General features: G+C 37.6%; 2 protein-coding genes and 1 long non-coding RNA gene across 5 annotated transcripts; 2 read left to right on the top strand and 1 right to left on the bottom strand.

Moving 5' to 3' along the window:
• Positions 1-787: 787 nt before the first annotated feature.
• psmb2 (proteasome 20S subunit beta 2) lies at positions 788-9,151 on the top strand. Its single transcript, XM_058754466.1, has 6 exons — positions 788-1,014; positions 2,126-2,248; positions 2,463-2,533; positions 7,767-7,929; positions 8,019-8,068; positions 8,958-9,151. The coding sequence occupies exons 1-6, from the start codon at positions 924-926 to the stop codon at positions 9,057-9,059; spliced, it is 600 nt and encodes a 199-aa protein (XP_058610449.1). The 5' UTR covers positions 788-923; the 3' UTR covers positions 9,060-9,151.
• Positions 9,152-9,574: 423 nt separating this feature from the next.
• tfap2e (transcription factor AP-2 epsilon) lies at positions 9,575-20,681 on the bottom strand. 3 transcript variants are annotated; one of them, XM_058754463.1, is made up of 7 exons: positions 20,626-20,681; positions 18,071-18,520; positions 16,010-16,064; positions 12,410-12,632; positions 12,206-12,324; positions 11,762-11,900; positions 9,575-10,812 (listed from the first exon to the last, which is right to left on the bottom strand). In XM_058754463.1, the coding sequence occupies exons 1-7, from the start codon at positions 20,668-20,670 to the stop codon at positions 10,551-10,553; spliced, it is 1,293 nt and encodes a 430-aa protein (XP_058610446.1). In that variant the 5' UTR covers positions 20,671-20,681; the 3' UTR covers positions 9,575-10,550. The 3 variants fall into 3 exon arrangements, with proteins under 3 accessions (XP_058610446.1, XP_058610447.1, XP_058610448.1); XM_058754464.1 differs by lacking the exon at positions 20,626-20,681 and adding an exon at positions 19,908-20,048; XM_058754465.1 differs by lacking the exon at positions 9,575-10,812 and having other exon boundaries at positions 11,387-11,900.
• On the top strand, positions 10,695-12,553 carry LOC131526265 (uncharacterized). Its single transcript, XR_009267417.1, has 4 exons — positions 10,695-10,832; positions 11,718-11,960; positions 12,203-12,338; positions 12,418-12,553. It is a non-coding gene; the product is annotated as an uncharacterized LOC131526265 (long non-coding RNA).
• Positions 20,682-21,705: the final 1,024 nt, after the last annotated feature.

Raw genomic sequence — 21,705 nt, 5'->3', positions numbered from 1 at the left:
CCGGACATTTGTCGGTAATTAGATAATTAATCTGAATGCAAATGATGAGTCCTAACGAAGCAGTCAAGCTGAACCAGTGACAACTACCAAAAGAGAGACGAGGAGAGAGGAATACTTTCAACACATGGATACACAATTTTCCGTCTTAAAAAATTCTAAAGCTACAGTTCTGCACAATATATGAACAAAACTAGTAAAGACTGAAAGCTCTCAGAAAAAAGAAAATATTATTTTTCTCACTATATATCTAAATACTATGAAGTGTATTAATTGCACCACAGTATAGGAAAGGGACACAAAGAGGCAAAACTAATGAACATGAATGGGAGTCTTTGTATTGGTTGGGGGCTATAGAAGTTCCTACTGCAGCTGAGGGTATACAAGATCTGAAACCCCTACTGTCTAGACAACATGATCAATCATTCATATTCACTGAAGCTATTCTATGGGAATGGAATCGGCATAACACTATACATTTTTCACCAATGCACTGCAAAACATAGGCCTATAATAAAATCACAAGTCTTAGGGTTATCTATCTATCTACCATATAATTCTAGGCATTTAATATAAGCAAATATTGTAATTTCTATCAGATGTCATATAACTAGCCTTTAGATTTTATTAATTACCTTTACTTTTTCAGGTCTGAGTTTTCCCTTATATTTCTTTATATTTTGACCAGTGACCATAATATTGTGCACTCTGTAATATTCTCCAAGAGTTTCTGTGCCTGCACACACCAGACCGTGTCCATAAACAGATCGTCACGTGACAGCAGAGCACGCACTTTCTGATGACGTCTGAAGAGTGCGCCGCCGTTGAGCTCCATTCAGGTTTTGCTGTGTAATATCTGATTGAGCTGCACCGTTAGTCTACTCAGTGATCAGAGCGTGTTTTTGCCTCTAAACTCGGTCCGCAATATGGAATACTTGATCGGGATTCAGGGGCCAGACTTTGTGCTGGTTGCCGCAGATAATGTAGCAGCCAGCAGTATAATCCAGATGAAACACGGTGAGTTTGACGTGTAGTAGCATGTTAGCAGCATGCTAACCGGACAGATAAAAATTCATAATTATCTATAAAAATATTGTCGACCACAATAATTAACCTCATATCAATGTTTATACATATCTGTCTTAATTGCATTTAAATATTGTCACCACTTCAGAATATATGGCAATTGCTAAGAAGTTTTAGCCGAAGTAAGTTAGCTTACCCCGTGCTAACACAGTTTGTGCATTGAACTGATTTACATATTAATATGTTCAAATCAGCCTATTAAACTTGATTTAGAATACACTTTTAAACTTCAACGGGAGCAACAGGTCAGTTATTATATTGTGATTATCCTCGAGGGTCAGTTGAGCGTCCTCGGATGAGTTTGCGATTTATTTGCGAAAGTGAAAGTAAGATCGCCTCCAAACCTCCATAGTTACGAAGGAGGAATATTAAAATTCAAGTTACTCACCACAAAGAAAACTCCATAAAGTAAAATTAGTGTTGCAGTTTATGGTCTAGGTTAAACCGTAACCTTATTTCTTAAAAGTCCCATCATATTAGACTTAGAAGTTTTTAGCAGCTACATGTAGTGAAATTTTACTGTCATTATTTTTGAGAAAACGGAGTACAAATGTTCCCTATTCAAAATTTGGTCCAGTGCTCTCAAGAAGAGCAGTGTCCCTCCCCCTAATACGGTTGTGGCTAGAATGGATGCAGCAAAAACCGGATGCTAACAATAAATGAAATGTTCTACTTCTTAGATTATGTTTATTAACGTCTACTCCTTACGATAATGCAAAAACAGTAATTATTGTTGTACAGTGTGAGAAAAATTACGCTATATTAATGTTCCCATGCCCAGTAAATTTAGCGGTATCCCTTCCATCCTTAACCCCTAATGCCAGCTACGTCTGACAAGCAATAGCTAGTAGAAAATAATGCATTTTATTGTGAACTAAAGGCCATTGACTATATCTGTAGCAAGAAGAAGCCCTGCTTTCTGTTTCCACAGAAAATATCAATACAGGAAACTGTACAGGTCCGGAGGTCAAATAGACTACCAAAATGTGTTCGGGTTGTGTTGGACATGATGTTAAGATGACTTGTTGTGTATATTTACCAGATTATGACAAGATGTTCAAGCTCAGTGAAAAGATCCTGCTCCTGTGTGTGGGTGAAGCCGGTGACACAGTACAGTTTGCAGAATACATTCAGAAAAATGTCCAGCTTTACAAAATGAGAAATGGTAAGTGTACATTTATTAATTCATTTATTTTTTCCTGAAGGTTAACTCCTGTATAGAGCGTCTTTGTTTTGTTGTTTTACTTTTTCATTTTACGTGACAAAATTATCATTAGAATTGTACTTTGTTTAAAATCTATCATAAACTGGATATGTGCTCTACATTGCAACTGTTTCTGTTGTTTTCTGAATTGTTTCTGGCATATCGGTTTCTGCAGGATATGAGCTCAGCCCAGCAGCTGCTGCAAACTTCACAAGGAAAAACCTAGCAGACTATCTGCGGAGCCGGGTTGGTACAGAATCTCTGTGTTCAAGCCCAGAATGTTCTATGATCTGTGAATGCACTTTTTTACGTCTATAAATATTGGATAGTTTGTTTCCAAAGCTTAATTTTTCAATAGATTAATTACACATTGTGTAGTCAGTTTAGCGATTTCCAACCTGAGATACATCTAGAATGGATCAATCATAGGGTTACTTGTAAAATGACCAAAAAGCAAATAATTTCCCACCTTTTTACTGTAACTACACTTGATCTACATTATTTAAAGGGGTATACAGGAAACCTGTGTGAAAACAATTGAAATGCCATAAAAATGAAACACTTTATTATATGCAATAGGTAGTGTATAGTGACTACTGTTCAAAACTTTGGGGTTGGTAGTGTAATGTTGGAAAAATATAATTACAATTTTAAATAACTGCTTTCTGTTGTAATATACTTTAAAATGTAATTTTAGTACTTTGAGTGCTTTCAGTAACCATTACGTCAGTCTTCAGTGTCACATGATCCTTCAGAAATGTTTCTTATTATTATCAATGTTGAAAATAGTGCTTTTTAATATTTTTGTGGAAACCGTGACATTTCTTTTCCAGAATTCCAGTTAATAGAAATATAAGCATTTATTTAATAACATTATAAATGCCTTTACTTTACATTTTTATTCAATCTAATGCATCCTTATTTATTTTTTTAAATCTTACTAACCCCAAACTTTTGAATGGTAATGTATATATCAGTTAAAAACACATTTTCAATCACTTTTTCTTGCACATTGCTTTTCTTTCTTCAGTCCTTTTCTCGACAGCAAAGCGAGGTGTGCCACAGAGTATATCTGAATGCAGCCAGTGTAAACTGTTCTTAAAAACAGATGCCAGTATGTTTTGAATGTGTGGAGGTGATATCAAGGTCTCAGAGGTCGTTGACACCTGCGCCTCCTATGCAATGTGATCCTGCTTATTTGATACATTCTCCAAATATGTGTGTGTGTGTGTTAAACTCAGGGCAACATAGAGTGCACCCATCTGTGTAAAAATGGGCTTGTCGCCATCCTGGCTCTTTTGTCTGGTAGTGTGTGTGTTAATTTGTTAGGAAGAGTGTAACTGCCTCCTGTCACAATAGCAGAGTGGAGAAAATGATTACAAAAAACAATTAGAGCAAGCCAAAAGGGGGAGAAGGTGGGAGGGGTGGTCTCTGGGGGGCTGAGAAAGTGCTACAAGTTCATATATCCGCACGCTTTTAGCTCATCTTAATATAAATGCTACTTGCTCACAGAACTAGCGAATAAATGAGTCAGTTTCAATATTTTTCCTCGAATGTGCCTCAAAGCGAGGAACGTTGACTAATAGATTGTTTTGTTCACATATTGATACTTGCATACTGCCTTAATCCACGATGTGTAACAATATTCAAAGGAAAGTCTCAGATTCTTCTTTAAAATAAGGATTATGGGTCCAACCTTGCGTATTATTTAACCCATTTCATTTGTGTTTAAACCCTTCGGGATGTTTAAATGAGAGAGATGTCATGCACGCTTTAAGGACCAGGTTTCTAAAAAAACAACTGGGCCTTTGGGGCTCCCCTGGAGTGGCTCCTCAGACGGATCTTTACGTAGAAAGAAAGAGACGGCAGATGCTCAGATAGAGTCACAACGTACTGTTCGAAACTGGCTCTTTGCAGCCAAACACGTTTTCTGTGGATGTTTTATATGCTGTGCTTTTTATTTTAACCATGTGCTGCATCCAACATCCCCTTAAGCTCTCCGCAGAACAGTCCAGCAACAGTTTGCCATCATTGGCACACATGAAACATTATTGGCCGCTTATTCTCTCCCAGCACACTGGCACAAATAATTACTGGTGCCATATTGCGAGGCATTCCCCTGTTCCGCTACAGATGAACAATTAATACGGCAGATTGGGCAGAGATGCCAAAGAGGAGAACATGTCCTGGGGCAGTGGGCAAAGGGATGGGAGCGCAGGAACAGAACATGAAAGCGAAAGGCAGGATGAATGAATGATATGGTACAATTATCAGTCTCTGTACGAAGCTTTTGTTTGGTGTCCCTCAGTTTTTGTAACAGGGACTCAGGTGAGGGGAAAGGCTGTAATGTTTGAACCGTAGCTCTTGAGGTTGGTGCAGAATGTGGGAAACAGGTGTTGAGTTTATACGGAGGGGTAGATGACACTCGGGGGATTTTCGTACAAACTCAAACCTTGTCTTTCAACAAGCCCCTGTTCCTCTAAGCCCTCCCTGCTGGGAGTGAAGCATATTGCATAGGTGAGCTTCTCTAGGGGGTGTTTACTTACCCAAACGTGCCCCAGAGACCCGCTGAGAGCAGGGGGATGGCCCAGATCAGATTAAAGCCTCTCAGGTGAGTTGAGGTGGAGCTTCTAAAGTCTCATCCACGATGAAAGGAACTGGACGTGATGCTATATATTCACATTTACACTCTTAAAAATAAAGCTTCCGAATAGGGGTTTTCACATTGATTCCATAGAAGAACCATATTGGCTTCCCAAAAGAACCTTTCAGTAAACAGTTCTTAAAAGAACCATTTTATGTGCTTGTGTGTGAAAAACATTTTTCTGCTACAAAGAGACATTTTTGGGAATTTCTATAGATGTTAAAGACTTGTAAAAAACAAATAGTAAATTTCTTTTAAAAAATTGCACTCCCATTTTTTTGCTAGGCTGTTTCTATGTGGAGTGTTTCTTAGGCCACGTCCACATGAAGCCAGAGCTTTCCCTATCCAATCATTTTTTTTCGTCATTCTGAAAAACAATCCCGTAAACACTGTTTCGTCTCAAGAAAAACGGCTCAAAATGATGTAGTATACATGCCAGACCAGTATGTGGTGCTGTAATTCTGCCATAGAGATACACTAAAAACGGAGAAGAAGACTTAGGGCATGTGCATAAACCTTGCGCGTATACAAACACAACACAAAAATATTTTTGCTTTAGTAAAGCTAATAGGCTCAGTAGCTTCTGCAGCATGAACACAAGCATGTAGTCCGCCGTTGTTGTTACGTGACATAGCAATGTGTGATTAGGGTCGAGACGTGGGGTGATGACATCATCGTTTCAAAAAATGATTGGCTGTACACACGAAAACGCAAGGGTGTCGTTTTTAGATTTATCCACTTTTCAAAAAATAGCAGTTTCAGGTTCCCAAAAACGCCGGATCCGTCTGGACGAAACGCCGATACTAATGTTTATGTATACAGCTAAAAGCATCTCCATGTGGACAGGACCTTAGAATATCAAGCCAAAATAGCCCACAAGTCCATATTCTGGTCCTAGGCTCAGGTTCCTCTTTAATTTAAGCTGTTTTATCGTAAAACATTTTTTACATTTAGTTGCTTAGAAAAATAAGATCTCTTTGAAAAGAGAAGTTTCTGAAAACCCATTGAGTGTTTAAAGAGCCATTACTTGGACAAACAGGAAGTCTAGTCTGAATATTTAAGTCCAAAATACACTGTTTTTTACATGTACGTGCAACTCAAATTTAATGGGTTCAAAGACATTTTTATCGCTCATAACTTCCGTAGAGAGAAAAATTGCAGACACTAGAAACTTTTTAATGCGCATGTTGACCTCCTGTCTTTGCACACACTATTAAATGAAATGACTGTGTGCGTATGCTAGAATACACATGAAAAAGAAAAATGCTTGCATTTGTAAGTTTACTTGAGGCATAAATGTTTGCATCAAAACTGAGGTATACTTTAGGCTTAAAGAAACTTTTTGTAGTTTTGTCTATTTTTGTGGTTTTGAAGCACCCTACAGTCAAGTGAGAGGAATTTACAGTCGTAAATGTATCAGTGTAAGTACTGTGGATAGCTGTACATGCGCATTTGTTGCTGCTATAAAGCAATCCACCCTTTTTGCAGAATTTCATACCCATTCACCAAACTCCCAGAACAGATGTTTTTGGGAGGAGTGTGGGAAAGAAACAGAAGTCATTCACCTTATTAGAAGTCAGTGAACCATCAGAATGATTTTTGAAACTGATATCTCAAGGTTAAAAACTTACAGTTGCTTTAAATCATTAGTTAAGCGTAAAGTTGATATGTCTCTCAAACACACTTTGAAAGTCCTACAGATGTCTTACACTTGCAAATTAAACGGTGAATTTTAACATTGGAAAAATGACACTCTTCACCTTTAAATCCACCCGATGGCACCAAATTTGGCCGATTGCAGTGGAGGCAGAATGTGGATTGAAATCTCCCTATCTGAGAGCCATGCAGCCGGGAAACGTGGGGGAAAGCGAATGTAGTTTCAGCCGAACAGAGTTTTGAGATAGAGCGAGCGTGAGCAAGATAGAGGGAGGAAGAGGACTAAAAGAAGTTTTAATGAGAGCTGGCACTGCTCCAGGGCATAGGGGTGAGGGCGGGAGACGGAGGGGAAGAGAGAGGAGGTGGGTAGGTGCTCGCGGCAGCAGGGGTGCCGTCTTCCTGCAGATGTCACACTGCTGGTGACACCAGCGACCCCCCCCCAGACCGCTCCACACTCCCCTCCCTTCCCTTCTCTCCCCTTTCTCGGCTGTTTCACACCCCTCCCTTTGCTCTCCTCTCTCTCTTCTTCTCTCTCTCCCTCCATCTAGCCCATTAAAGTTTGGTGGTTATTGGTGTTTTCAGTCTGATTTTTTTGAGTCTATGCTTGAATTTTGCAACATTTCTTTTTCATTTTATCATCAAACTTTTATTATTAATTTTAATTTTTTTTAATTTATTTTTTTTTATACATGACTCTATTTGATTCTGATTGGTCAGTTGCTGTCAAGTATTTCCCCCCAGGCAGTTGATTCTCTACATAATAGTTTCATGTCTCCCATATTGCGGAATCCAGTTTCCACCATGATATAGAAATGAATAAACAAAAAAAAAAGGTCATTTCAATTTATCTCACAATTCTGACTTCTATTTATAGTTTATATCTCATGTAATGCCAAGAAATAAAAAAAAAGTCATAATTCTTTATCGGAAATGGGCTTCCATATTTTCTTACATAATTTCAACACAAATTAATATTCAAGTCTATTTATTTATTTGGTCAGTAGACATGTGATAAGCTGAATAATGTACAGTCAGATTTTTATCATTGCAAAATAACCTCCACTTTATGTCTGGTTTTATTTTGTGGTAATGACCAACTGAAACACACATCCGGCTGTAATTACATCTTTTCATTTTTGGATTAAGTGATTAAAATAGCTTTTTTCTCTCTTTTTTTAGACTCCATACCATGTGAACCTGCTCTTGGCAGGATATGATGAGACCGATGGTCCAGGACTGTACTACATGGATCACCTGTCAGCACTTGCCAAAGCCCCCTTCGCCGCACACGGATACGGAGCCTTCCTCACTCTCTCCATCCTGGACCGATATTACAGACCAGGTGATTCTGCACTTTCACTTATGAGTGTATAATTACTATTATTTTATTTACTGAGTTCTAATCCAGTTTTTCTGTTCTTCTCACTCCAGATCTGACTCGCGAGGAGGCTGTGGATCTGCTCAAGAAGTGTTTAGAGGAAGTAAGTTGCTCTCCATATGCTGGTCTGTTCATCCATGTAATTTCATAATTACTGTTGATAAGCATCACTATTACTATTGTTCGTGCTAGGAGTATAAACGTCCTCAAATCCCACGTTTTTCAAAATGAAAAATGTTTTCTATTTAAAAATGTTTTTTAAAATGTTTTTTTTTTTTTTTCTGTGATGGAAAGGCTGAATTTTCAGCATCATTACTCCACTCTTCTGTGTCACATGAAACATTTTTCACAATAGTTTGACATAGAAAGTTCAAAAGAGAAACATTTATTTGAAATAGAGATATTTTGTAACATTATAAATGTCTTTACTAGTGCTGTCAAACGATTAATCGCATCCAAAATAAAAGTTTTGTGTTTGTGTATTTACTTACACATATTTATTATGTGTATATATAAATATATAAATACACACACATGCATGTATATATTAAAGAAAAATGTTACGTTTATATATGAAATATATTTATATATGATATAATTTATATGAATAAATATATACATGAAAATGCATATTTTTAAAATATGCTGTATGTGTGTGTCTATATATACATAATAAATATACACAGTACACACACACATTATGTAAACAAAAACTTTTATTTTGGATGCGATTAATCGTTTGACAGCACTAGTCTTTACTGTCATCTGTGCTGAATAAAAGTACTAGTTTCTTTAAAAAAACAACAACACTTTAGCACTGCGGCTGTGCCTTTTGCGCCGACAAGAACCACATGTTCTTCAGAAAGTGTATAAATCCTTCTGTTTTGGTTCAGTGGGTTATACAAACCACCTCTGAGCTATTTCGATCATGGGTTTTGTCATGTTTGCGACCTTTTATAACTGTTTTTGTATATTTCCTTGTTCTCCAACAGCTCAACAAACGTTTCATACTGAACCTGCCCTCCTTCACCGTCCGTTTGATCGACAAAGACGGCATCCATGACATGGAGAAGCTTCCCGTGAGCGCTAAATGAGCAACTACTGTTATTCCCCTCTAGTCACACTCTTTTGTACTGCAAATGTAACCCTCTGTGCTCTAATAAAAACATTGACCCCCTGTTAATTATACGGTCGTCTTATTTTCCTTCCTTCCGTATTTTATTTTTTTTTAAAGGGGAGAACATTTATTTAGTCTCATCATTTTGTAGATTTTGCCGTTTTCCACACCAAAACACACTCAAAAGTTTGTTGGATCTGTTTGCGTCGTACTGCGGAGTACAGAAGTTGGCAAAGAGGGGAGAAAAAGGAGCGGCGTACACTTATGCTATCTTTGGATGTGTACTTGTTTCCTCACTGCTTTGTACACAAGTGTTTTTGCACTCGCACGAGCGCGTCTCCTTCCCCTCTCTCTCCTCCACAGACAGGTGATTAATAAACATTAAACAATCCCTCTCTCCTGAACACACCGGAATCTAAAGGGACGAGCAGCATATGTTCGCCTGCAGGCAGAGAGAAATGCAGAGCAGCCCTGCTGAGTGTCAGAGAGACAAGAGAGATGAAGGGAGGGAGGGGGTCACGGCGAGGGGGAAGCGGGGAATTGACACTCAGGATGGGTACGTGTGTGCGCTCGTGTGAGTGAGAGCCGGCAGGGGGGCAGGTATGGAGATGGAGGCCCCTGAGCAGACGAAGAAAGGTAGAGTGACAGATGGGGTGAGAGGAGACAGAAGCGGTGGAAGAGAAGAGCCTAGCAACTGTTTAGCCGCGTTCGCTGACTGTAGTGATTGCCGAGCCCCCGGGGGTTAGTGGTCAGGACTGTTTTATCTCAGAGGTAATTCTGCCGGATTTGCCACTGTGTCACATTGAGGTTTCGGTTTGGGTTAATGTCACCCTGCCTTTAGCAAATGGGGCTAGAAATTTCAAACATCCCCCTGGGTGTTCAATTTGTATCACGCTAATTTTGTAATCACGCCAGATTTGTACCATGCCAACAAGTCCATTTATGCAAAGCAAAAACCTGCTAGTTGTGTATAAAAAGTTGTGGGTTTTTTTTCATCAGGAAGTCATTCTCAGCATCAAGCGGTTGAATTCAATTGTTGGTTTAATAATATATTACATTTACATTGCAATACGGCAATAAGAATAACAGTAACATAGATAATAAACATACAACATGAAGTACAAAATGACATTTTCAAATTCGTTTGTCAATACCTAATTACTTTTACGCCCCCATCCTTAATTGTCTGTGCCATCTTTTGATTGGTTTAGGGGCCCGATCTCCAGAGAACACCGTGTAGGGCTCCGTATAAGTCAAGTCATGGGGATCCATTGGGAGTTTGTGGTCCGCGTGCAGCACGAAGCATCGTGGCATTTCCTCTTTTTCTGGAGATCTTGGATTTCATCAGAGACGAATGCGATCGGTTCGTACAGGCGGCGAAACGGTGGGGTGAACGAACACATTCGTACACATAAATACACTCATACGCTCCTAAAAGTGAGGGAGGTAGTGTCTCTCTCCCGATTGTTCATTTGCGGTGCTTGAGTTCCTTGTCGTGGTGGCTTTTTCCCCCTCCCTCTCCTTTATCCAGCAGTTTTAGGGCCTCTAGCAAGTAACTCTGGAAGGCCGACAGGGCGGCGCAGATGGCGGGTGTGCCGAAACCGTGGGTGAGGAGGCTGAAGTGGGTCAGGCTGCTTTGCACCCCGGGCTCCAGGCAGGGGGTGGGGCGACTGGCGCCCAACGGTGACCTGTCCTGCGACATCAGGTCCACAAACTCCTTGCAAATCTCCCTGAAGACATGAAATGAGAGGTGAGCATGAGTACGCCATGTGGTACATGTAAATAAACAGTAATTATTGGCTTGCAATAACTGGCTGAAAGCAGTTCTCAGTTATTTTACTAAAGTTTGTGTCAGGGTTTTCAAACTGGGGCCCCCAGAATTTGATGAGGGTTAAAATAAATTAGTACCAATTTATTTAGAAAATGTGAGCTCAATCACAATATTTTTTTTTTCTATTGACTGCCCTAGTTTTATGCGTTTCTTTGGGTTTATTTTAAAAATAATTAAAATATTTAGTAAATATATATATATACATATATACATTTTTTTTTTTATTTTTTAGCCCATAAAGCCCATAGAATCCCTTTTTATAATATAAAGGCAGCCATATATTTTCATGCATAAAGACTTAAGACTCATTTATTGTTATTATAATATATTATTATTTTATAATGTTAAAAATATGTAAAATATTTACATATAAATCATATATATACACACACATATATAATATATACATATAATATATAGTAAAAGTGTGTAAATGCATGCATTTATGAAACATAAAATCTGGAAAATATTAACTGAATATTTAAATTTATTGTTAATTATTGTTTAGGTAAACATGAAGAATAGCATAGGGTGGTTGATGGAATAAAATTATTGTATTTAGTAACTTTAGCACCCTCGTGGGACACACTGGACCCCAGTTTGAAAACCCCTGATACAGACTTTAGTAAAATAACTGAGAACTACTTTGTTACATTTGTGAACAACGCCTGCTTTTAAATTTGAACTATACCTGAGTGCTTTAGGTTTATTTCACCGTTCAAAGAATCTAAACATTTAAGTATATCTACACCATTCAAATGTCTTTATTATGACTGAAAAGACTTGTTCCTTTTGAGTAAGTAGAGGTGATTGAACCGCTTGAAGATCTCGGCAGATCAAGAACTCACTTGGTGGCCAGCAGCATACTGCGTCGTGTGGGCAGCTGATCTGGGTCGGATTGTCTGCACAGATACTCTGCTGTGGCCCGGGCGGGGAACTCGGTTTCGCACACGTACCCGAAGTCCCGTGCGAGATGAACCGCCTCACCTGAGAAGAGAGCGTGAAGATTGGAAAATGGAACTTGAATGTGCTGACTGAAAGCTTGAGGTGATAATAGTCTCGAGAACGTTTAAAAATGACTTCTTAGGCACTTATAATTTTAAGTTAACACTCGCTGGAAGATTATTGCTTCACATTGACATTAACATCTACGTTCTCGCCATAAGCGACTGATAATGTAGTGTGTGTGCTGTGTTTGGGACAATTACTGCGGCAAGTACAAGGCGGTGTCTCAGCAGTAGACGTAATCTGATTATGTGTATGTGTCTGGTTTTTATTAAACGTTTTAGTACCTTCCACCAGCGCTGTGAGGAGTGTGACGTTGGCTGCCTTTCGCCGACCAGCAGGCAGGTTGAGGCCGATCTTCTCCAGACGTTCTCGCAGACAGCGGCCTCCGTTTTTTGACTTGGCTCTGAAGGAGAACAGGTAGAAAAGATTAATACCGCAGATTCATCCAACACATCTGCTGTTCTACTTTCTCCATCCCTTCCATTCACCTGCGCAGGACTCCTCCGAGCAGCGAGGCATTGAGGCACTCAGGTGGGGCCAGGCGTCTCTGCACTTCTCCAACTGTGACCTTGTACTTAGAGGTGGAGCTGAGGAGCGACAAGCGGCCCGGGACAGAGCAGAAAACCTCTGCGGGGTTGGACACACCGCCCAGACCCAGGCCTTCTTTAGTGAAGGACAAGGCAGAGCCATTTAGCTTTGATGGGACCGGAACTATAAGAAGAAACAGAAAGCAGTTTAGGGTGTGTGTGCCAGAATTACTACAGGAGAGTGAAATCTTACTTTAAAGAATGTGATGATTTATAAAAATGTGATAATTTGTGCTTTTGGATTTGCCCTTCTGTTTTTTAAGATGCTCTCCCACAGGTTGACATATGTTGTCTTAGTGACACTGTGTTTAATTTCTGTTTCTCACTCTTATTTTCAAATGGGTGTTGCATCTCCATTGGGGGAAAGCTTTATTCCATCTGTTGTGCACACAGTCATTTTCACTTGTGCTTGTAATTAAAGTTTTCTGGCTCCTTAAAAATCTGACTTTTAAATGAACCCAACGATTACTGTGTCGAAAATAACACAATGTAATAAAATAGCAAACATAAAACAGAAAATTAGGCTGTTATGTATTAACCCATTTAAAGCAGATAAAGATTTTTCCTCCATTAAACCAAGGCACAAAAAGGAATGAGGCATAAACCTCCATTCAAACTCTAATAATGATTAGTGTTCTGGGAAGAACAGACTACTATTGGCTTTTAATTTGAGCTCAAGTATTTTTGTTACATCATTCCTAAAAACCTTCATTTGTTTTCATAAGATTAGCCTGTATGCAGACGCTTAATTGAGCATTTGCTTATGCCACATATGTGTGGGCTGGATTTTCAAGCACACTTCAACAGAACTAGAGAAAATGCAGAGTATGCATGTATTAGGAAAAACGGCTACATGGGTGCATGAATGATTTAAAACGTGGAGGGTTGGGGGAACATTCTGGCTATGAGAAAAAACAACCCAAGGTGGTTTACCAGGCTCGGGTGGCTGGTTTTAGAGAGATTTGAGCTCCTTTAGCATGATCGGGCTAAGAGACCAGGTAAGCAACTGTTTCAAGTTAGAAATACCATGGTTAAACTGGTTAGTGTAGCAAAACCATGGTTAATTTGTGGTTACCATGATTTAACTATATATATAATATATATCTTTTTATTTTTTGTAGTAAGACCATTACTAATTATTTTTGTAAAGGGTACACTCTAAAAAATGCTGGGTTGTTTCAACCCAACTTTGGGTCAAATATGGACTAACCCAACTTTTGTGGTAAAAATTTTATGTAAACATTTAACAACCTGTCCACCCATATCCCTTCAAAAGAACTCAACAAAACATTTAAATATCAAAGTTCAAATTTCGTAAAAACTCACAAATGCTCAAAGTCGCGTTTGTTTGAGGTAGCCTACGTTTTAGTATCGGCCGATTTCTCATTAAAAAAATGCATTATTTTCAATTTAATATAAATAACACATCGACAATTGGCCTATAATGTAGGCTTACAAAAATTAAGTAGGCCTTCTTTAAGATTGTTAGCGGACACTAGGCTACTAGGGCTGGGTAAAAAATATCGATTTATCGATATTAATCGATTCTCATTTTTAAGGAACGATATCGATTCTTAAATCCCAAGAATCGATTATTCTAGCCTGTTTTCAGTTAATGGACTGAACGTTAAAAGGCACTTCCCATCCAATATGTCGTAATAAGCATTGTGCTTTGGTACTTTTAATATGAAACAAAGTCTCATATTTCAAATTCTGTGCATTGTATTGCAGTATTCAAACTATAAATTCCGTTTTGGCGCTGTTTAATGTGGAGTGACAGATCGCTATAGCACCTCAGTTCAACAGACGCAGCAGCGCAAGGCGCGCGTGAACTGATCATCTCCTCCACATTAATATCAGTTTCAGCAGGAAATAAACATGACTAAACATCCGAAGGTAAGTTAAAAGAAAGAGTACAACTTTACAATCCGTATCCTGTCTCATGTAATCGCTCAATCAGTGTTTCAGCCGTGCAAAGACGTCAATATAACAGCTTGTAGCCTAAACAATGTCATGTAGCGTCACATTTACCTCAGAAAAACATATTCGGTGACCATAAACTCATTAGTCAGCCAGAAAAATAAACTGTTGAGAGGAGCATTTTGCTAAATATATGCACCATAAAATATAATATATTCATTGTAAATTTTACTGTTCTTCAATGTTTAATTTGTTTGAAAAAATCCATCAAGTTTTTATGACAGCCATTATTTTAATATTTAAAAATAAATAAATAAAACGAACTAAAGTAGAAATATTATGTAATTGTAACTTTATTATTATTATTAATTTTAACAAATCAGTCAATTTTAACCTTCAATATTATGGTAAGGCTACCAACTGACTCTCATGTATATTTTACAACTTTCTTTCCTTGAGAACATTTGGCATGTACTGTATCTGATATATATCCAAAATAATCGATATTGAATCGAATCGCAAGCTTGTGAATGAGAATCGAATCGAATCGTGAAATTTGTGTCAAACCCAACCCTATATGCTACTGACAGAAATTATTTTAAAAATCGGCTGCCCTGAAAGTATTTGTAGCTATAATATACATTGTTCAAATGTAATAATCACCCATCCTCCAAAAAGTGAAGTGGAATGCTGAATGTTTATGAAGTGATACTTCATCTGCCACAGCTATCACTGCGCTCCCGTGTGTTTTCGCGCGCTGTTGCGCTGAAGCAGCGCTTCTCTCCTCCCCCTTTCCAAGTATTGGCACATAACACACTGTGTTACTGTTTATATTATCTATATCCCTTATTGTAGAGGTAAAACGCGCTGTAGTATTGGCTTTCTCCTCTTCGTGGGCGGTGTGCGCGTCTTCGCTACGCCCTGCTGTGGAGCACTGATTTGCGGACACAAACGAGCTCTGAGCGCGCGGCCGAGGTGCTGGAAGCATCTCACATAAGCTGTGTGAGCAGATCCGTTTATTCATGTAGGCTTTAGTTTCTTCTCGACACAGAAATCTCCCTACACCCATGAGTGCATAATTGATCCATTCTGTTGCTTGGTAAATAAGCGAGATTTCATAGAGCACTAAATATATGCAATAAATCTAAAATAAATGCTTTAGTAATTGATGAAAATGTGCTGTAGCCTACTGCACTGCAGAAAGTGATTTCAGAAGCTATCCTCATTAACTATCCACTGCATTTTTTTAATGGTAAGTGGAAAGGAGTAGTGATGTTCTGAATTCTTCATAACTTTATTATCTGCTCTCTTCCTCCATTTCGCCTTTCTCTAATCCCCCTCTTTCTCTCATATGACCATGAACAGTTCATTAACAGCAACTGCCTTAAGGGTGAAGGCAGAGGCAGAGTGCTACAGGATTTCTTGACTTCAAATGAAATTGCAGAGCTGAATTATTTTGTGTGTGTGTGTGTGTGTGCTTGACTGAATCCTTTATGGTGTCTGAGCAGCACATAACATCCCCACCCAGCTGGAGAGGTCACCCCCCTCTTCTTTGTATGCATCAGAGGTACAGACTCTCACCTTTCTTGATAACAGAATGATCCAGGATCCCCAAAGCGGATGCCTCCTCCATACCCTGTTAAAACCGAAGAGCATAACACTATTACTTCACTTAATTTAAACTTGCTTGATGTTAGTTATTGAAAATGTTTGAAAAACACTTGCAATTATTTATTTTCTTAATTATTTAAATTATTAGGATGATTATAATGGTAAAAATATTGCTTATTAAATACAGACTATGAATATATTAATTTTATAATCAAAAGCTGGTGATAAGACCACACTGAATACTGTTGTATAAAGTAATTTTAATAAATAATGTATTTATAAATATTTGTATTTATATTTTGTATTACTATATGTTCCTTAATTTAAACTAGATATTTTATTAGATCTGAGTAAAAAAAAAAGTGGAAGGAATGAGAGATTTCATGACGTCACATGCACCAGCAATATCATTTACAACATTTATTTTCTCCTCAGAAATAAAAGGGGAAAAGTTCGTAATGAGACGACGACTTTGCTTTTCTCTATTGTAACATGAAAGCAATGCATAAATAAAACAATACAGACAACTCTGATAATTAACATCAGATAGCCTATTTGTCCATTTGAAGTCGCAGGAATGACCAAGTTAAAAAAAAAAAATAGTGTTTACGCTTATTTGTAGCTTTATGTATGGCAAATTAAACTATCAGGTTTGTTCCCGTCTAACTCAGTTCTCGGAAATGCTTCGTATCATCAAAGGGAGTCCAGTTGTTTGTTGAATAATTGGCCGAGGAAACCGATTGGACGCGCTGTAAGTTTCCTGTGACAGACAGACACGAACTCATTCTGCACCTGCCCACTTCTGTTGTTTTCTCTACTGAAAGAGTGAAAGAACAAGCCATCATGTAGCTCGAGCCGAAAATCAAACGAATTAAAAGCAGATTCTTAGGAATCTTATGTGGAATGGTCAGTTTAATGGATAATTCTTCAATAGTGGCATTGACGTTTACCATTCTCTAGGATGGTTTCAAAGAAGCTTATTTTTAAAAGATAAATTAGTGGCTTTAAACTTTATTTATTGTACCTTTTTATGGCTAATATAATTTAAAAAAATTTTGTAGGCTATTTTATTCTTTAAGTAGCTTACAGTAAGACTTTTGCATCATGATTTGCTTTATTATGTGTCATTACCATATCGTTCTTCTGGAGACTTTTAATTGAGAAAAAAAACCAAAACACATTTTTACTTTTCTACACAATTAATTGACTGTTAACTTTAAGTCCAAGGCTTATCCAACTTTTCTTTGAGAAATGTCATTACCATCTCACATCATTACCATTACATATAATATCTCAAATCTAAACCATCAAACATTATAACCTAAATCCACTTTTGCATCAGATATTAACATTTTTAATTTTTCAGAAAAGCCTATTGAAGAATCACGCACGTTTTTACGCGTTTTTACGTAGTTTTCTTTATTTCAGGAGCAGTATTTTTTTTTTTTGGCTTGTAATATTTTAAATAACGTTTTAAAATATTTATAAAAATATTTATCTGTTTTAGACAACGAAATTCACTAAAAAAAATATAGCCTATAGCCTAATTTTTGTTTAATCTTTAGTAAGGAAAAACGTTGTTTTATTATATATTTCAAAGTAGCTAAATGCCTTTTTCACACAAACACACTCGAAGGGTCATCACGGAAGAAATATCACTTTAAAGCACTCATGCATAAAACAAGATTATAAAAGAAATCGTTGTTTAGGAAAATATTTACATTTCCGTTTGATGTAATGTACACAAACATTTTATCATTCATTTGGAACACGCCAAAGACACTTTTATTTAAATAAATAGCCTAACAAAACAGATAGGCTAAACAAATTATGTTATGAAGAGCCTGAACTATGTATTTTACATTTTAAGAAAAACAGCTGTAAAATGTGTAAAAACATTCGTGAAATTTTAAAAACAATATCAATGCTTTCAACTTTGATTGAGCATGATTCTTGCTCACTATTTAATGTTTGTTACACAGAAAAAAAATAATAATACAACTAAATAAATATAAAAGTGATTAAACTCACCTGAATGTCATCCAGACCGTGATGACCCACTGCGTGCATTCCCAGAGGACCTTCACCGAGCGCCGCTGCTCCTTCACCCAGTCCATGATGGAGCAGCCGCGGAACGCCCGGATACTCCCGCCGCGGATCTAAGCTCAGAGCGCGGTGTGACTGCGACAGTAGCCCCGCATCTTCTGAGCGCGAGCGCTGGGAATGCCACGCTGCCTGCTGGTGCTGATGGAGGGAATTGATGGACTGATAGGGGTCCGGTAAATGCGGGTATCCGGTGTCTTGACTCTGGGAATACGACAGTGAGGACTGGGGGTATGGAGGTGGAAAGTAGGGCGGCTGGAAGTCGGACGCCGGAGTGTGACAGAGCGGGGGAGCCGAGGAATACGCTGCCTGGTTCAGCGAAGAGAGCTGCGAGAGTCGCCCGCTCGGAGAGGAGCTGGACAGTCCGTCCGCTCGGTCCTGTGGGTAAAAACCAGTTTCATGAAAATCCATCATAACTTTGACAATCTATGGGTCCGCCATATAGCCAATAAAAATGACTGGCAATAGACTTATATATATATATATATATATATATATATATATATAAAAGATCACATTGTAAACGTAAAGTGTTAATTAATTAACATTAATTGATGCTGATCCCTGTATCCATCCATTTATTTTGTTACAATGACTTCTGTCATTTCTACTGATGTTTTTAGAGTTTCGATTTTCTTAATCAGTAATTAAAATCAAAGTGCAATGATGAGCATTTTGGATATTTAAGATAGCAATTGTTTTTACATTTTGAATAGGGTTGATTTTTTTTATATGCAGTATATGCAGCATAATTAGGCCTCTTTGTTACAGTTATTGTTATTAGAATAATTTATTGAATTTACATGTAATGTGTGTAACTGTTATGTCAAGTCTTAGGAAAGATGCAGATTCTATATTAATTTATTTTTTATTTTATTTTCTGGATTTCTGGGTATTAAATTAATGGTTGTTAATCGTACTAGCCTATATTCGTTAAAATCATACTAATTAAAAATGCTAATAGCTTGACAAATGTTCCAGAAATGTTCCAGAGCTTTTTTCTGTGCCAGGTGTTTTAATGATACCCACTGTTTTAAACAATCAGGATTGATAGACAGACAATAGATACAATTAATGCTGCTTTACAGGATTACAGGCACAGAAAAACACGTAGGCCTAATAATTTTGCTTTTTGTGCTTCTATAATTTTCCTAGCCATTTTCCAGTTCCTCGGATATTTTTAGTAAAAAAATCATTTAAACGACTGAAACCCTGTGACAAATGAATGTGAAAGCATCTTTCATTTCTACTTCTGCCGATAAGCTACTCATTTTATTTTTATTCATTTATTTAATATTGTGTTTCTTTACATTGATTTGTTTTATTATTAGGCTATATTTCTATTTAATATTAGATTTTTCTTCATACAGGGCGAAAAAAATTATTTGGCAGTTTTTCAGCTCCGTCAAAATACTGAGTGTGAAACGCCACCGCATGTGATAAAAACAAATCAAACCGAAGTTTCTGTCTAGCCTTTTTCAGCCACCGAGTTTAATGATTCTCTTTGTTGAAACGCAATATATAACTTTCAAGTCACTGTAAGACAAAGACTAGTCTGTTATCTCCGTTTAGACCAATGGCAGCATGTGACATTTGCAATGAAACACTTTCGCGCGTACATATTCTAAGCACACTTAATACCATTGACCCCGATTACGCTCGCTTGTCTGCGCTTTCATCTATACACTCATCGCAGCTGATATCACATGACAATCATCTCGATGAAGAGTCCAGATCAAAAGAACTTTGCATCAGTTTAACTCACCATGGTCGAGTAGGTGTGGACTAACATCTGGACACAAGTGCTCCAATATGCCTTTTACGCGTTGACTTTTACAGCCTCCTTAATGCCTAGCAGTCAATAAAACCCCGGGATCTCGATCCATTAACTAGACCTAGATAGTCCCAGTGATGTTCTCCTCTCTGGATGATGCTCTATATCAGACTGTCCCTGTTAATCACACCCGAGCGCTCTTATAGCGCTACACTATGGGGGAGGGGTTGGGTAGACCACCTTAAAGGGACATTAATTAATTCTTCTAAATGAATTCATTCTCTTTATTCATTTGAAAAATCCTTCTTCTTTTTATTACGTTTTCTTGCAGGTTAATAGTTAACTAAACTTTATGACTATTTGAAAATTTCCACGGTTTATTTAGCATATAATTAATTTTTATTTCTACAAACATCACAGAAAATAATGATAATAAAGTTGAGGTTTTTAGACTATTTTTTTATGCTTTATTTTTTCTATAAGTCTTAACAGCGATCATACCCCTACTGAATTTTTAGAAAATAAATCACATAGCCTATTGTTTCTAAGTGCGAAAAGCATAGGCCTAGATACTTTTTTAATCAAGTGACAATCTAGATCTAGTAGTTCTAAATATACAACAAAAACTTTGTTTTCTCTGAAATTTAAAAAAAAAAAAATTCTCTGATGTAGCTAAAGTTGAAACTAATAATATTGAACTGAAGCCTACCTGTAAGCAGTAAGGTTCTGTCTTGGTTCGTGATTTCCACAACATGCTTCTGGATAAAATTGTCGTCCTTTGTTGAATTCAAGACGGGAGAGAACAGACTACGTGCCCTGCGAGATGAACGGTGAGAGAGAGGTACCGGAGAGACACGGGAGTTTTATTGACAAAAAGAGACAAGAGTTGAAAGAGAGAAAGAGAGAGAGGGAGAGAGGGAGAGAAAGAGAGACGTATGCTGATGGGCGGAGGATAAACTTGGGTAGACAAAAGTGGGGGCAAATGGGATCCTGATTTTGGATGGCAAGACGCACTGAGGAAAGTTTAAGCGGAGAAAATGGGTTTGTTTTAATTTCAACATTTTTTACGGTGCCCAAATGCTTTAGCGATTCAGAATGTTTTTGGTAATTTTACTCTCAAACTAATATCTAGCATCTAGCATTAATATCTAATTCTAGCATCGTCATATTTTGTAGGTGTTGAATAAACAATTGTCCACAATAAACCTCATCCTGGTAAAAGTCATCTTTATTATTTTGTATTGAGATAGGACAGTAGAGTGAAGACAGGAAATTACTGGGAGGAGAGAGGGGAGCAGGATCGGAAAAGGACCTGGAGATAGGAATCGAACTCGGGCCGCCGTGAGCGCAGATGTGCTATATGTCCACGAGGCTATTGGAGCCGACTATTACGAAAGATTTTAACTGTGTTCTCTGGTCAAGGGCATTTTTAACTAATGGCAGGTCGACACATGTTGTCATTTTATAGAATTAATTGCAGCTATGTTCTGTGTGTTAAGATACGTTTTTGCTATTTCATTGTTTTGTTTCACATTCTCCATGATTTGTGGACATGTACCATGATAATGAATGCCATGTTTTTTTTGTTTTTAAAAAAAAATATGTTTGAAAACAAAATATGTTTTTAATCAAATAAGTTTAATCATTTTTCCCGAAGATGCTGTAAGTAGGCAGCTCACTATGTTTGCAGACACAGCCGCAAGTAGGCAGTAGCCTACTGAAATCAGGGAGAACTTATATATATATATATATATATATATATATATTATTATTTTCAATCCCTTAAGCA

The sequence above is a fragment of the Onychostoma macrolepis genome, chromosome 19, assembly GCF_012432095.1.
Source record: "Onychostoma macrolepis isolate SWU-2019 chromosome 19, ASM1243209v1, whole genome shotgun sequence".
Lineage (NCBI taxonomy): Eukaryota > Metazoa > Chordata > Actinopteri > Cypriniformes > Cyprinidae > Onychostoma > Onychostoma macrolepis.
The sequence above is the reverse complement of the archived record's forward strand: the minus strand, read 5'-3'. Positions and strand labels throughout refer to the sequence as shown.